Source organism: Nomascus leucogenys, chromosome 22a (assembly GCF_006542625.1).
Source record: "Nomascus leucogenys isolate Asia chromosome 22a, Asia_NLE_v1, whole genome shotgun sequence".
In the NCBI taxonomy this organism is placed as follows: Eukaryota; Metazoa; Chordata; class Mammalia; order Primates; family Hylobatidae; genus Nomascus; species Nomascus leucogenys.
In genome coordinates this window covers 5,916,139-5,932,268 of record NC_044402.1, presented here as the reverse complement: position 1 = coordinate 5,932,268, position 16,130 = coordinate 5,916,139, and the positions used below count along the sequence as shown (strand labels likewise).

Here is a 16,130-nt window from a genome sequence, read left to right as displayed (position 1 = left end):
TGAAAGAAGTGTGAATGAGTTCTCTGCAGAGCATTATGCAGATGTCACAGGGGATGTGATATCATCATTAGTAACAGCAGCAGTGATGGCCCCAGGAACAGCACCCAGATGGTGGACTCAGACCCCTGGGGAGTGACCCACAGTTCCATAGTGGGAGGGACCCTATTTTGTTCAGCACTGTGTGCCCAGCTAGCTCCTAGCATAGGGTTTATGACAGGTTAGTTGCATGCATGAATGTAGCTATAACTAACTACAGTGCAACACACACAAAGCAAAATGTGATCAGCAGTATGAGTTTTATGGTTACACAAGATTTTTCCAGCATATAGGCTATACTGTTGTGGATTACTATCTCCTTTTTGGATTTAAGTATTTACAGACCTAAAACAGAGAGAGAGAGAAAGCATTCGATGCCCAAACACAGATTGCCATTGACATGGAATTTCAGAAACCTGCTGCCAAAATCTCAGCCGAGATCGGTAGACCATCTCCAAGGTAGCAGCACCCTGCGCTGCCATGTGCTAAGAAGGGAAACCATGATGAAATGATGAGGCCTTTTTCTCATTCTGTCAGTCTCAGGAAAGCTATGAGGGTTCTGCTGATAGCCAGAGGAAAAGCTAGTAGCGGTTCTTGAGCTTTGTAGGTGGAGCTGGCCCTCCTGGGCCTTCCCAGGACGTGGGAAGGACCAACGAGCCCCCAGCCACAGGCCCCCTGCCCAAGGATAAATGCCACCTTCACACTTAGTGATGCGGGTGGACATTGACCCTTCGCCACAGACTGGGGTTGTGGAGACGGAGCTTTAGGAGGAACTGGGGCTATTTTGTGAATCAAGATTCAAGGTTGATGTTAACTGTGCAGGGGTGTGGGTCTGAGGGGTTACCTCATAAACTGGACAGTCAAAAAACTTTAGCAGCAGTGGAGAACTAAATGTTTCTGGCAATTTCTCGCATCTCGCACAACAGGCAGGCCCAGGTTTGAGTTGTTGGTCTGTACATCACCGTGGGTGGAAGAGGGAGGTTCAGAAAGTCAGCCCTGGATCTCTGGGCACACGCCTGGAACCCGACCACGAAGCCGAGCCCTCCAGGATTGCATGCGAATCACCCAGAGCGGGGGGAGGGGGGAGGGTTCTTTGGCATGCTCAGAGCCACAAGCCTAGAGAATTTCCATGGACCATTGAATACCCATCTCAGGCATGTTTTAGCAACTGTCGTTTATGGACTATTTTATGTAACATGGTCTTTTGCTGATAAACTAATGTTACGTGAAAGTTTATCAACAACCACAGTCAGCTAAGTGTTGGCAAAATGCCAGCTCCTTCATAGGCTTATTAAATACAGAAGCGTCATAGTGACAATTCTCATATTTAACACGCATGTCGAGAATCTTATAGAGCACTTTATGAGTGGACAGAATGGAGTTTTGATTGAATTAAGATTGTACTTTTTTAAAGAACAAAAATAGGAAGAAAATAATTTCCTATTTATGAAGCCCAACTGCAGATCCTTAGCCTGCCTGTTCTAGTTTCAGCTCATTGAACCTAGGGTAAAAATCTGAATGTGAAGGTGAAAGAGAGAAGCCCAGAAACGCTAGGTGCAACTGGTCATGCAATTGTATTTCTCTTCTTTGATCTTATCCATGTCATTGTTTGAAAGGTGGGTTTTTTCTGCTTTTACTAGAATGAATCAGAATCTGGCACTCACTCTGTCACTTGCAGTATTAAATCCCCCGTCTGCCTGGGTCTGAGACCTGTGGTGATGATGCAGCCCCTGCCACCTAGCCAGCCCTTTCCCCTGCCATGTGGCATTCCCCCTCCCTGGGTTGATCCCCATGCAGATGCAGCAGTCTTGTCTCCAAGCCCAAAATTACAATCAATGTGCCAGGAGAGAAGCTGCACCATAGCTGCACGGCTGTTCCTGCACCTGCAGAACCGTCTTCCCCGCCGCCCCCCACCCCCCACCCAGATCACACTTGTCAGCATGCAGGTACTTTGCAAGCACGTAAGGATTTCTGTCTGTGCCACTCACCTGGCTGTGTTGCTGTACACAAGTTACTAAGCCTCAGTTTCCTCATCTGCAGAGCAAGTCTAATTGAACCTTCTGCTGAGGCCTGTTGGGCTTGACTGAAGCCCCCAGCCTCCAGCCTGGTCAAGAGTGAGCAATCAGTAGAAAACAGCCGTAAGGTTGTCCTTCTGCCCTGAGCACCTGGACTCTTGCTCCCGTGTCTTTATGAGTTCTCCAGCTGATTTTCATTTTGGGCCAAATCCTGGCTTATTTCAGTGGAGTAAGTTTAGGAATCTCAGTCTCTGAGAGCTGGGGAATGAGGCTTAGAGAATTTTTGGAGGAGAGCAGAACAATTAGGGAAAGAAAAAGGGCTCTGTAGGACCCAAGGAACAGGCTGTGCTAGGTTTCATCTGGCCTCTGGTTAGCATGTTGACAAACGCTGGTTGGTTTTGATTTCTTAGGCAATTGGTTTTATAAATTTATGGATGAATGTAGGTAAAAGAGCTAGGATTTGAACCCAGGTTTTTCTGCCTCAAAGGCCACATTCTAATCCTCACACTCTGCTGTCTTCCCGGGCAGTCGTCGTGGTCAACGGGAGAGTCATTTCGAGGTTTTTTGTGGTGGTTATGTCGGGGGCCAGGGGCTGGGAGGCACCTCCTCTGAGGAAGGGAACGTTTCTCCTGGTTCTGCCTTTATCTCTGAGACACTGCCTGCATTTCCACGTCACGCACTGGTGGGTGTGTGCTAAGGACGTGGAGACCTGGGTGGGGTGGGGTGGTCAGAGTTGTCCACAAGGAAGATGAGGGCCTCCTGGGCCATCTCTCCGTGCCTGTGCAGAGGCCTGGGGCTGTTGATGGTACAATCAGCCAGTTTCCCTCTGCAGGGAGGACTTCCCCAGGCAGAAGTGAATTTCAACTCCTGCATGAAGACCATGGATTAGAATGGGAAAGAGGAATTACAATCTGACTAAGGCTGTCAGAGATAGAAGTGGATTGCTGAGAGAGATTGTGAAGTCCTGTTTCATTCATCTTTAAAAACAGATATGGGGCCAGACACGGTGGCTCATGCCTGTAATCCCAGCACTTTGGGAAGCCGAGGCAAGTGGATCACCTGAGGTCAGGAGTTCGAGACCAGCCTGGCCTACATGGTGAAACCCATCTCTACTAAAAATACAAAATAATTAGCCAGACATGGTGGCAGGTGCCTGTAATCCCAGCTACCCGGGAGGCTGAGGCAGGAGAATCGCTTGAACCCGGGAGGCAGAGGGGCAGAGGCTGCAGTGAGCTGAGATTGCACCATTGCACTCCAGCCTGGGCAACAGAGCAAGACTCCGTCTTAAAAAAAAAAAAATATATATATATATATATATATATATATATATATATATATATGGGGATGGTGATTATGCAGGTGTAGTTGTCAAAACTCCTCGAACCATGCACTTGAAATGTGTGCACTTTACTGCCCGAAAATTGTGGGATGATGTTGTAACATGACTTTTTTCCTTAAATAATTAGCCAATTGCCTTAAACTTGTTTGTTAAATAACAAATAGTTCCATTATGGCCGGGCACAGTGGCTCACACCTGTAATCCTAGCACTTCGGGAGGCCAAGGACGTTTTGCTTGAGCGCAGGAGTTCGAGACTGGCTTGGGCAACATAGTGAGACCCCTGTCTCAGCAAAAAAAATCAAAAAATTAGCTGGGCATAGTAGCGCACGTCTGTAGTCCCAGCTACTCTGGAGACCATGGCACGACTCGAGGAGGTCGAGGCTGTAGTAAGCTGGGATGGCACTACTGCACTCCGGCCTGGGTGACACAGCGAGACCCCATCCCAAGAAACAAAACAAAACAAATGGTTCCACTATGAAAGACACCTCATTATTTTTTGAGTTCACAAATGATCAGGTAGTTTTGTTTTTTTTTTTTTGAGACGGAGTGTCGCTCTGTCGCCCAGGCTAGAGTGCAACAGCGCAATCTCGGCTCACTGCAACCTCTGCCTCCCGAGTTCAAGCGATTCTCCAGCCTCACCCTCCCGAGTAGCTGGGGCTACAGGTGTGTGCCACTGCCTCCAGCTAATTTTTGTATTTTTAGTAGAGACAGGGTTTCACCATGTTGGCCAGGCTGGTCTCAAACTCCTGAGCTCAGGTGATCTGCCCACCTCAGCCTTCCAGAGTGCTGGGATTACAAGCGTGAGCCACCGCACCTGGCCTAATCGGGTAGTTCTTTGAGACCTTTTGCATAAGAGTGGATAGCCAATCCCCTGCCGTGTCATGTGACAGATTTTCAGCTGTTCTTTACCCTAAAGCTGGTCGGAGGGGCAGTGCCCCTGGAGTCAGATTGCCTGGGTTTAAGCCAGTTTCAGGAAACCTGTGCGACCTTGGACGAGTTAGTTTATTGTACACACCTCACTTTCCTCTCTTGAAAAATGGGGATAATTATATCTACTTCATGAGGTTGTTATGAAGATTAAATAAGTTAACACAGGAAGAGTTTAGAATTGGACCTAGCACATAGTAGGCTCTCAAACATATTGGCCAGGCCGGGCACGGTGGCTCACACCTGTAATCCCAGCACTTCGGGAGGCCAAGGCGGGTGGATCACCTGAGGTCAGGAGATCGAGACCATCCTGGCCAACATGGTGAAACCTCGTCTTTACTAAAAATACAAAAATTAGCCAGGCGCAGTGGCATATGCCTGTAATCCCAGCTACTTGGGAGACTGAGGCAGGAGAATCGCTTGAACTCAGGAGGTGGAGGTTGCAGTGAGCCAAGATCGTGCCATTACACTCCAGCCTGATCAATAAGAGTGAAACTCCGTCTCAAAAAAATATATATATATTGGCCATTTAATAATTGTAGTTGGTATCATTAAGTGGCCATTGTTAGTAGCATTTCGTGTTTATTGCGGTCATCATCACTGTTGCTGTCCAGGCATGGCCAGTTGCAGGCATTGAGTGCAGAGATGGTTGGTTTCTGATGTGGTCACCTGGCCTTCTCAAGCCTCATCAGCAGCCGATGACAGCCTGTCTCCGGCTTCAGCAGTCCTTTTGTTTTTCTCAGCAAAAAAAATATGTATTTGCCCCATTGCTTCAGGATTCTTGATTTGGACAGGCTGCCTTGGTCTTACATCGCCCCTATTTTGTCCTGGCCTAGCCCAACGCTTCCTAAAATACCATTCCCTGAGGCGCCAGGCCACCCTGGGTCCTGCAGGATTCCTGCCTGGCAGAAGGAAAATCACAGGAAAGAGGGAGGGGAGAAATAACCCTTACTGATGCTTTATGCGCCTGTGAGCGCAAGGCCCTGTACAAATATTGTCCAAGTGGAGCCTCTTGACTGCTATGAAAATGCGCCGCTGGCTGTGTTTTGTGGATGGAGGACCTGCAGCCCCCTAGCTGGCGCAGAGAGAACCCCGCTACCCTGCATTCTATTCTGGGCCCTGCGTGGCTCAAGGTTTCCAGTCCTTCTTTTTGCTTGCTGGCTCAGGAAAGTCTGACCTTTTCCCGGACTCACTTCCAGGCCGTTTCCTGTCCTGGGCATCCTGAGTCCCCCTCCCTGCATAGCGTGCACAGTGTGGTCGCTTTCAGCCACCAGGGCTGCTGCTGCCTTTTGTTGCAAAGGGCTCCCACACAAGCATCAAAGCCTGGGTCCTTAGGCCCTCCCAGAACCAGAAACCCAGGGGGAGAAGATACCAAGATACCCCTGGGAAGAGAGGTGAGAAGGGCTGTCCAGGCAGGAGGCAGTGAGTGCAGAGGCCTGAGTGAACCCATGTGTTCAGTGAGGAGCGACGTGGCTGGAAGGCTGTCCTGGTGGGCTTTGTGGGCCCTTCCAAGGAATTGAGTCTCCATCCTTCAGTGATTGGGACAGGAAAGGGCTTATAAGATTTCGTAAAATTGTATGAAAAGAATTTATAGGGCGCAGTGGCTCATGCCTGTAATCCCAGCACTTTGGGAGGCCAAGGCAGGCAGATCACTTGAGCTCAGGAGTTTGAGACCAACCTGGTCAACACAGCAAGACCCCAACTCTACAAAAAAATGTTTTTAAATTAGCCAAGCATCGTGGTGCACGCCTGCAGTCCCAGATACTTCCCTAGGATCACTTGAGCCCAGGAGGTTGAGGCTGCAGTGAGCTGTGATCATACCACTGCACTCCAGCCTGGGTGACAAAGCAAAACCCTGCCTCAAAAAAAAAAAAAAGAGTTCATAAAAATTTATAAATCGCTGGGCGCAGTGGCTCACGCCTGTAATCCCAGCACTTTGGGAGGCCGAGGCGGGCGGATCACGAGGTCACAAGATTGAGACCATCCTGGCTAACACGTTGAAACCTCGTCTCTACTGAAAATACAAAAAAATTAGCCGAGCATGGTGGCACGCGCCTGTGGTCCCAGCTACCCGGGAGGCTGAGGCAGGAGAATGGCATGAACCCAGGAGACGGAGCTTGCAGTGAGTCGAGATTGCACCACTGCACACCGGCATGGCGACAGAGCGAGACTGTCTCAAAAGAAAAAAATTTTATAAATCTTTGCCAGATTTTATCATCTGGCCAGGTGTGTATTTTTCAAAAGATAGCTTTGGAAGTGGCAAAGGATTCATTCAAAAGCAGATTTTTCTCTTGGAAATAATTCATTAAACTGGCGATTTTGTCTAAATCTGTGGTGTCAGCTACCGTTGTCCTTTGTAACAAACAAAATATGTATTGTTAACATCTGAAATGTAATTTGTCATCTTTTTATAGATGGGAATTTCTTAGCCATAGGCTCGCATGACAACTGCATCTATATATATGGCGTTAGTGACAACGGGAGGAAGTACACGCGAGTGGGCAAGTGCTCGGTAAGTGCTGACAGTGGACCTGTCGCTTCTCATGCACTGCGTATACTTGTTTAACTACAGCAGAACGGTGTTGGCAGGGACTTCTAAGGCCAGTGAAATGAAGACGGTGTTTTTCTCTCCCAGGGTCATTCCAGCTTCATCACTCACCTGGACTGGTCTGTAAACTCGCAGTTCCTCGTGTCAAATTCCGGAGACTATGAAATCCTCTACTGTGAGTACCACCCCAGGGCTGTATGAAGTCTTGATCTCAGAAAGCGTTCACTCTGAGACCCAGGGGGCCTCTGTGAAAACCCACCTCCTGTATGACTTAGGCACGTGCCATCATCTCTAGGCCATGGTTTCCGCCTCTGTAACATAGAGGAGTGGGGCTTCGTGGCCTCTTGAGTCCTTCCCAGTTTCCTGCTGACTGCGAGCCCCTATGGAGGAGAAGATCCAGGGCCTGCCCCAAGGGGAAGAAGGCCAAGTCCTGCAGAGGGGGGCTTGGAGCAGGCGGATGTGGCAGAAGGGGGTGGGTCCGGGTGGATGTGGCCGAAGTGGGTGGGTCCAGAGCTGTCCAGGCAGGAGGAGGGCCTGTAAAGGTGTTATCCTCACAGGAGGGACCATGAAGTCCCTCCCCACTGGGTGGACAGCAGCCCTGGGACCCCTCCTCCTCCTCTCCCAACCTGACCCTGGCCAGTCTCTGGGCCCAGGCAGTGCTTGGGAACAGTGAGGATGATCGTGGCAGGCACTTACAAGCTCATCCTCGTGCCATGCACTGGTTCCTCAGACACCCACCAGGCACCTGCCACGTGCCCCACTCTGGGCCACGCAAGGCGGCTCATGGGGCACAAGGAAGGCCTCACTGCTGCCCTGCTGGAAGTTACCAGAAAGCACAGCGCTCCTCCCCTGCATCTTCTCAGATGACCCACAGCACTTTCTGTCTTGGCCCTGTGTTGCAGGGAAGGGCTCAGAGCCCAAAACACAGGCCCCAAGAGCCCACGGGGGTGGGGGGGGTCACACTCACTTGAGCGTCACCACTTGTTGAGGATCAGGACAGGCAGGACCATTGGCAGCAGGGAAAGCAGGGCAGTGTGTACCGAGACTGAGCTCGCTCCAGTGCGGAGGGCAGCCACACCGTCTCACCTCTTCCCTGTCCAGGTCCTGCCTGACACAGGCACAGGAACAGGGGGTGGTTTTCAGGGACAATCCCTGGGTCTAGAACCTTCTCAGATGTGGTCTCGTACTCTGCTGGTGAGAGCTCATTTGGGGAACACACAAGTCCCCTGGGAGGCCCTTGGTGTGACTGGTTTCAGTAACCTCCATTCCTGACTCTGATCTGAAGGGACTGAGGGGTATAGGGAGGCGGGGGGGCCTGACAGCAGGGGTAGAGCTGCATTCAGGGGCTCTGGTGGGGGGTGGGCAGCAGGCGGAGACCCAGGAACCGGAGACTAGAGAAGCCAGACTGTGGGAAACAGACTCAGACAGAGATGGGAAAAAAACAAAGAAGAGGGCGTCTCCACCCAGGCCCAGGGGCTCAGGCTCAGTTCCAGGGGAACTCACAGCTGTGCACACATGATTCCTGCCCGACTGGGAAGTGGAGGGTCTCCCTCTCCAGGAAGGGCTCTGTACCCAACGAGGCACAGCTCTGGGGGCTCAGCCTTGCTCAGGGGAGGGGTGGGGCCTTGGCTTAGATGTCGCCAGACTGTGTTTGCTTTTTGCAGGGGTTCCCTCTGCCTGTAAGCAAGTCGTAAGTGTGGAAACTACGAGAGACATTGAATGGGCTACCTATACCTGCACTTTGGGATTCCATGTTTTTGGTAAGTTTGCTGCAGATTTCACTGGTTCCAACAAAAGAGTGTCTCCTTTTAAAATATTTCTTCAGTAGCTGTGGAGTCTCATGGTCACCAGTCTTGTCAGACTGCTCTACTGCTACGGGAGGCCCGTGAGACACGCCTCCTGCCGCACCACGGGGTAGGGCCGGGCTTGCCTGGCCGTGGCCTGCTGAGAAGAACCAGAGAGATGGGTTTTTAACCCTTCTCCATCGTACAGGGCGGCAGGTCCTGAGATAATTTCCTGGAACCCTCTCCTATCAGGTTGTGCCACATGGACCTAGGTGGACCAGATGGCGCTCAGTCAACTTACCATTTGTGAGGGTTATTATTTACATTTTTTTTGTTCTTAAACTAAAAATTTCACTTTCTTCAACGTTCACTTTAGGAATATTTTCGTAAGTGACCTAAATTAAAGGGCTGCAAATTAATAGAATTTTTAAAGGTAGTGTTTATTGTCTCTTTACATAAGACTACAAGTCAGTAGGTTGGTGAGAATTTGCAGTTTTGTGGTGTTCAGTGCTGAGGTCCGGAGGTTCGCTCCAGAGCTCCCGGTCGAAAACCCAACGTGCATCCAGCCCTCTCCTAGCCACAGGTTTTATTGACAGAGTTTCCCCGACAATGGCCAGAAGACGGCGTCCCGCACCCACCCATTCCCCAGGCCCACCTGGGCTCAGGGATGCAGAGCCTGGAGCCAGTAATGATGGGCACAGCTGCCAGGCTGCCCCAAGCAAGCAGCAGCCACAGTGAGTGACCCCAAGAAACATGCACACACCCAGGGTTAAAAGGCCTTTGGAGAGACCTACTCATGTAGATTTACAGCAATAACAAGGAAACTGCAGGCTTGAGGACAGGGCAGCTTCCCACAGGACGCTTCAGAGATCTAGGAGAGGTGTCACTTTGGAACCGGGGTTCCTGGTACTGTCTGCCTTGGCCTCAAGATGAGGCCTCAAAAGACCTGGCAGCCCGGAAAGCTTGTCTTTGCTCCTCTCGCGCAGCAGAGCATTGGAGGGTCTCCGAGACTGGCCTGAGTGAGAGGAGACTGGGCGCACAGTGAGAGGCCAGGAACTGAGGCTGTTGTGCTTTTTTGACCCTTGTTTCTAAAGCTGGACTTCAGGCGGTTTTATGTTCAGGACCGTTCAGTGGGCGGTTCCTGCGCCATGTGGCCCTGTGGCCCCTGGTGTTTCCAGCGCCCTGTTTGTGGTCTTTGTTTTAGGAGTGTGGCCAGAAGGCTCGGATGGAACCGACATCAATGCCGTCTGTCGGGCCCATGAGAAGAAACTCCTGTCAACAGGCGACGACTTTGGCAAAGTGCACCTCTTCTCATACCCCTGCTCGCAGTTCAGGGTAAACGACTTATTTCTTCACTAATCTTATCCCCCATGGGGCACGCACGTATACCCGACCTGTTTGGAGACTAAATGGAAATGGGCCGTGAGTGAGTGCTGCCAGCCACAAAGGCGGATGTGACTCTGTTATTTGTGCCCTGAGCACTTCCGGCTGCTTTTAGGGAAACCCGAGCCCCACAGGACCCACAAAGCCCTTCAGATCTGCCCATCTACCTCTGCAGCTCCACAGGCTCGCAACTCTGCCCACCACCACGGCTCCCTTGCTCCGGCCCTGCTCAGCTGAGCCAGCCCTGAGCCCTGGGACACCCTTCTTCATCCTCCGTGACCCTGACCCTGGAGGCCCCTCACCCTCAGCCCCGGGCATCTGGTTAGGCCCACCTTTGGGGAGACCTCATAGCTGGCGCCTCTGATATTGAACATATCTCTCGGCTAAGGGCGGTCATTTGCTCGTGTCTGTCCCCTACCAGGCCACAAGGACTGTGGGCTTTGTTTCTGTGTCCCTTCTGTGTCACGCACAGAGCAGGTGCCCAAGTGAGAGCTGCCAAGTGGAGGGCGAGTAAAGGAATTAAGGCATGCAGTGAGAATTCAAGTTCCCATCCCAGACGGTTTGCCTTGTAGTAAAGGAAGCTTTCCCCCGTATCATTCCCTCCAGGCTCCAAGCCACATCTACGGCGGGCACAGCAGCCATGTCACCAACGTCGATTTCCTCTGTGAAGACAGCCACCTCATCTCCACGGGTGGGAAAGACACAAGCATCATGCAGTGGCGCGTCATTTAGTCCCCACCGAGAGCTGTGGGGAGCAGCATGGGCAAGGAAGACACAGACTCGCATTACCCTTGGTCACTGTGATTTCTGTTTTGTTTAAAAAATTCTTACAAACCTCAGGAAAACTGTGCCCTCCGCCGGCTACCTTAGCTTAGTGCGTCAGCGGGCGCCACAGCGGATCAACGGTTCCATGTTCACTTTTGTTGTACAATATATGACACAGTGCACATTGAATACCAACAAGGTTCCAACGTTTACATTATAGCCACATCAACAGAAGTAACTGGTATATTCTTAGTAACTTTTCTATGAACTCTTCAAAAATGGTCACAGAATGCCTTTTAAAACATTGTATATAATCTTCACTGTTTCACCATCTAGCTTGCTAAGTCAAATATTTATGATGATAATGAGGTACTGAACCATGATGGCTGTTGAGGAATTGGTCCTAAAAGGACAGATCACTTAAGAAGAGTGAATAACTGATTTGCACAGCTGAATCAGGAGACGCAAAGATGAGACTGTATTTGGTTACATTTTCCAAAGTTTCATTACATTCTCCCTTGGGAGGCTGTGAGAGAGGGCTTGTATTCCTCTTGTGCTAAGCAGATTCTACTCCTAATTGACTTACATATTTCAGCAGGGTACACAGGCGTTTCCAAGTTTCAGGGACACCGTCCTGCCTAACCAGATGCGGTCAGCCTCTTCACACCCACCTGGCTTGCATCCCCCATCCCTTGTTCACACGCCCTGATTAACGGTGAGACATTTTGCCACCTTCTTGTGTATATTACTTGGCATGAGATGATATTGTACTTGTATAGGATTCTAGCAATTCATAATAAATATGTAAGACTAGGCTTTACTGTCTTATGCTTATGGACATTGTATATTTGTATTTTATGACCAAGTAGACCAAGTCAGAAAGATCTCTCTCGAGTGCACCATAAACCTGCAGAGAGCAGTCTCGAAAGGCTCCACCAGGTACCAAGGGCAGCTGCTTTTCCTGTCTTTTGTGCATGGGCAACTCATTACAGTATGAGATAAGATTGAGTTCTGATGTGTTAAACGGAGGTGGCAGAAATTTGTCAAGAAGGCCTTATCCATTTCGATTGTGTGACAGATTGAAATTTATTGTTTACATTGGGGAATGTATCTCAAATTTTTAAATAGAAGAGTAATAAACAGACTTTAAAGCAAATATTAAGATTTTTACTCATTCAAGGCAAGTAAATGAATGGAATTATCTGAGCTCTATGGCACTGGTTGTTTAGAGTGACTGATTAAGTGCAACTTTCAGAAACATTTTTGATGACATCACCAGCCTACTGCAGAAGTGCAGGGCACCAGTAAACACCATGTATTATTGAAGATGAATCTGTTTGTATGTATCCTTGTCAAATATATTCTATAATGAAATAAAATCTGAAAAGTGGATTTCTTATTGACCTATACTCATGAAAGCATATAAATTATTTAAAATTAGATATGATTCACACTATATTCTGTTTCATATGCAGATTTTATTCTCACCTGGGCCATTTGCAGATGAGACTGTAGTTTGCAGATGAGACTGTAGTTTGCAGATGGTGTGGAAGCATTCATCAAGGGAGATAACCATAAAGGATTTGGCCTAATTACCATACTCAATTGTCAGTTTACGTGGTTTTGTGAACACTGGCAAAAGCAATTGTTTTTAAATTAGCAATGGAGAGAATGATAAGATGAGGAAAGGAAAAGGCATTCATTATTGACTTACGTGTCAGTAAGGTCTACTTTTATTTCTAGGTACTCCTGTTTGCCAAGCTCAATAATAGACAAAGGATACAAACACACACACACAAATCTACTATTTTAGATAGATGTACTATTTTATATATATATGTAAACTACTATTGCTCTCTTTATAATGATTAATCATTTTATTAATGAATGAATTAATGAATTTGATGGATTTAAAATGGCTTCATTTCGTTTTAAATGAAATTCTTTAACCAGTGCAGTATTAACCTTGCAGGTGTTCACTGTTCACTCACTCACTCGTTAACACAGCGAGCAACGACCCTGTGCCACTGCTCAGCCCCTCTCAGGCAAGCAAGGCCTTGAACCTCCAGGATTCTCCCGGAACGAGGGGTTCAGGAACCGGGCAGCTCTTAGCCCGGCTTCCCTGCAACACATAAGATGAGGAAAGATGAAAGGAAAGGAAAGATTACAATTTATTTGTAGTTACAATAATTGAGTTTGTTAGCATGAGAAAATTTTCCAGTGAACAAAAAGCCCTCAGGGGATTTTTTTTTATTTACCATTTTAAACTTTGTGTTAAGATGAAATTGTTGCTTTTGCAGAGTAAAGTCTCCGTGGCAATCCTGTTTAGATAAGGTCAAGTATCAAGGGAACGCTGGATTTCCTCAAGAACAGGGTAGGTGCTGACGTTCACGTGCTTCAAAGCTTGCAGAAGAGTAAGTTGACCCTTGAACGACAAGGGGTTAGGGGTGCTGACCCCACACACAGTCAAAGATCATGTATAACTTTTTACTTTCCAAAAACCTAACTACTGATAGCCTACTGTTGACTGGACACCTCACTGAGAACAATTTCCACATACTGTGTTAATATGTATTATATAGTACACTCTTGCAATAAAGTAAGCTAGAGAAGATAAAATGTTAAGAAAATTATAAAAGAGGCCAGGCACAGTGGCCCAGCCTGTAATCCCAGCACTTTGGGAGGCTGAGGCAGGAGGATCACTTGAGCCCAGGAGTTCAAGACCAGCCTGGGCAACATAGCAGGACCCCACCTCTACCAAAAATTTTAAAAAGTAGCTGAGGATAGTGGTGTGTGCTTGTAATCCCAGCTACTCTGGAGGCTGAGGTGGGAGGATTGCTTGAGCCTGGGAGGTCGAGGCTACAGTGAGCCTTGATCAGACCACTGTACTCCAGCCTGGGTGGCAAAATGAGACCCTGTCTCACTCTGGGGACTCTGGAGGCTGCCAGCCCGCTGCCGCCTGCCTCCAGGGCCTGGGAAGTTGATTTGAAGAGTGACACCACCAGGGCAGGGAGGCCATCTGTCATTCTGCAGGTGCTTAGGGGATTTTGTAGGCTTGTGACAGCCTGCAGGGAAAGCAGGGCTATTTGATCGATACACTGAGGCTTGGAGAAGGAAATAACTTCCCCAAGACTGGCACTTGTTCCAAACTTGTCTTAACGAACATGTGCTAGGCACTGGGAATATAAGGATGGGCAAAACCACACCAGTGCCTGCCCTGGGGCGCCTACATGGCATCAGAGGAGCCAGAGGTTAGCAGAACGCATGCCCAGCCACGTGCTAGATGACCACCATATGAGCCAGGAAGGAACTGAGAGCATCTAACTGGAAGACCCGAGTGAGTGTGGGGACTCCGGAAAGTTTCCCTGGCAGAAGGAGAAGGAAATGACCCGGGAGAGTGGGGAGAGAGGCACTGGAGGCTGAGGCCAGCACTCGCAAAACCCTTTTGAGAGGGAAATTCAAGAGCACAGGGTGGGGGCACAGGAGTCCGGGGCAGCTTGTGAGAGGCAGGGCCTGAGGGGCATGTTAAGGGCTTCATTCCAAATCCCAATAGCAAAGGGGGGCCACTGGTGGGTTAGGCAGGGAAGGGTTCCCACTGTAATTCTGAAAGGTCTTCCAGGCCCAGGGCTGATGGGTGGGGGCGTTACTGTCATCTCAGTGGGCGGTGATGGTGGCGTGGAGTGGGGAGGTGGGAGCACTGTCCCAGAGAGGTTTGTGGGGTGGCGTTGGCAGGGCCCGCAGATGGAGTGGATGTGGGCGGGGCTGAGTCCCAGGTCCCTGACTGCTTCTCTGGTGGGATGACAGTGCCATGAGCTAAAATGCAGATCACTGCCCGTCTGAAGGAGGGTAGGAAGTCAGGCCTGGAACAGGTGAAGCGAGTTGACATCCAACTGCAAGGGCAAAGTAGGCATTCGGCTTTGCAGGCCCAGCACAGACATCCTGCGGGAGGTGGACACGGGAGGCTCTCCCCGGAGGCTGGTTTTGGGAGGCCAGGTGTGCTTGAGATTGTAGGTTGCTCAATCCAGGCCAAAAGAGGCTTCCAAGCCAGCTTGGGGGACTCCAGAATCCAAGGGCAGGTAAGGGGGCTGCTGGAGAGGAGAGAGAGCCAGGAGGGCCATGGTGGAGCAAGAGACGGTCCCGCACGCGGAGGATCTTGCGTCCGCAGCAGCAGGGCAGCTCGATGCGGTGCTCGCCAGGAGCCAGTGTGGACTCTGCACGGGCTTAGCAACCGGCATTCCAGCATCTCCATGTGCAGGCAGTGCCAGGCAGGAGGAGATCCAGGCAAGGTGGGGACAGCCTCAGCCACATAGGGAAGAGAGAGCATGAGGCCACAGGTCGCACAGGGCTGTCAGCCCAGTGGGGGCGGGGGTGTGGAGGTGGAGGAAGCTTCCAGGCCAGTTGAAACTGGGGAGAGGCAAAGTTCAGTGGATTCTTGGCATTGGTAGATCTTAGGTCCTGGCCGCCGGGGTGAGAGGGGCTCCCTGGCAGGGGCTGTCTGTGCTCCACTGGAAAGCCCATTCTGGCATCTCCCCAGCCCCCCACATTTTTTTGAATGATTACTTCCACGCCCAGAGGTTGGCTATTCCATTCATTAGCCGTCTCTTCTGTGGTTTGGGAACAGGCTGCTGTCATCCTGTCTTACAGGCACAGGAGCGCATAGGAAAGGGTAGACGGGGATGGTCCAATCCACAACTAGAGGGACTTTTGGTGAAAAGGACCTGAGGAACATGTGTTTGATGCAAGGTGGAAACTGACTCCAGGCCTGTTCTTCCTGCAGATTCTCTTTTTAAAAAAAACTTTGGTCGGGCGCGGTGGCTCACGCCTGTAATCCCAGCACTTTGGGAGGCCGAGGCAGGCAGATCACCTGAGGTCAGGAGTTTGAGACCAGCCTGGCCAACATGGTGAAACCCTGTCTACTAAAAATACAAATTAGCCGGGTGTGGTGGCACATGCCTGTAATCCCAGCTACTTGGGAGGCTGAGGCAGGAGAATCGCTTGAACCCAGGAAGCGGATGTTGCAGTGAGCCGACACCGCGACACTGCACTCCAGCCTGGACAACAAGAGCAAAACTCAGTCTGAAAAAAAAAAAAAAACAAAAAAAACTTTACAGAAAATTTCAAACATACACAAAAGTAGAGAGAGCCTCTCACCCAGACTAAAAATGCTCAGCGTTCTCACTGGCAGGGGAGATGCCATGATCTTCCCCAGGCGAGGCTTATCCACCGCACTCCGGATGTGCTGACCCCTGCAATTTCCCCAAAAGTGGGAAACTCGGCTGCATCATCTGTGGTCATGGGGGCTGTGTTCATGCTTTCCCCTGGTTAAAGAAAAA

General features: G+C 49.9%; 1 protein-coding gene and 1 pseudogene across 2 annotated transcripts in view; both read left to right on the top strand.

The window, feature by feature from the left end:
* EML1 (EMAP like 1) overlaps nt 1–12,204 on the top strand; it is a 153,247-nt gene extending 141,043 nt beyond the window's left edge. For both annotated transcript variants that reach the window (XM_030803302.1, XM_030803301.1), the window contains 5 exons: nt 6,732–6,829; nt 6,953–7,040; nt 8,530–8,625; nt 9,854–9,984; nt 10,639–12,204. In XM_030803302.1, coding sequence (XP_030659162.1) covers nt 6,732–6,829; nt 6,953–7,040; nt 8,530–8,625; nt 9,854–9,984; nt 10,639–10,764 — 539 coding nt within the window. In that variant the 3' untranslated portion in view covers nt 10,765–12,204. The remainder of the gene's footprint in view (nt 1–6,731; nt 6,830–6,952; nt 7,041–8,529; nt 8,626–9,853; nt 9,985–10,638) is intronic.
* Nucleotides 12,205–15,968: 3,764 nt separating this feature from the next.
* LOC115832657 lies at nt 15,969–16,118 on the top strand (annotated as a pseudogene).
* Nucleotides 16,119–16,130: the final 12 nt, after the last annotated feature.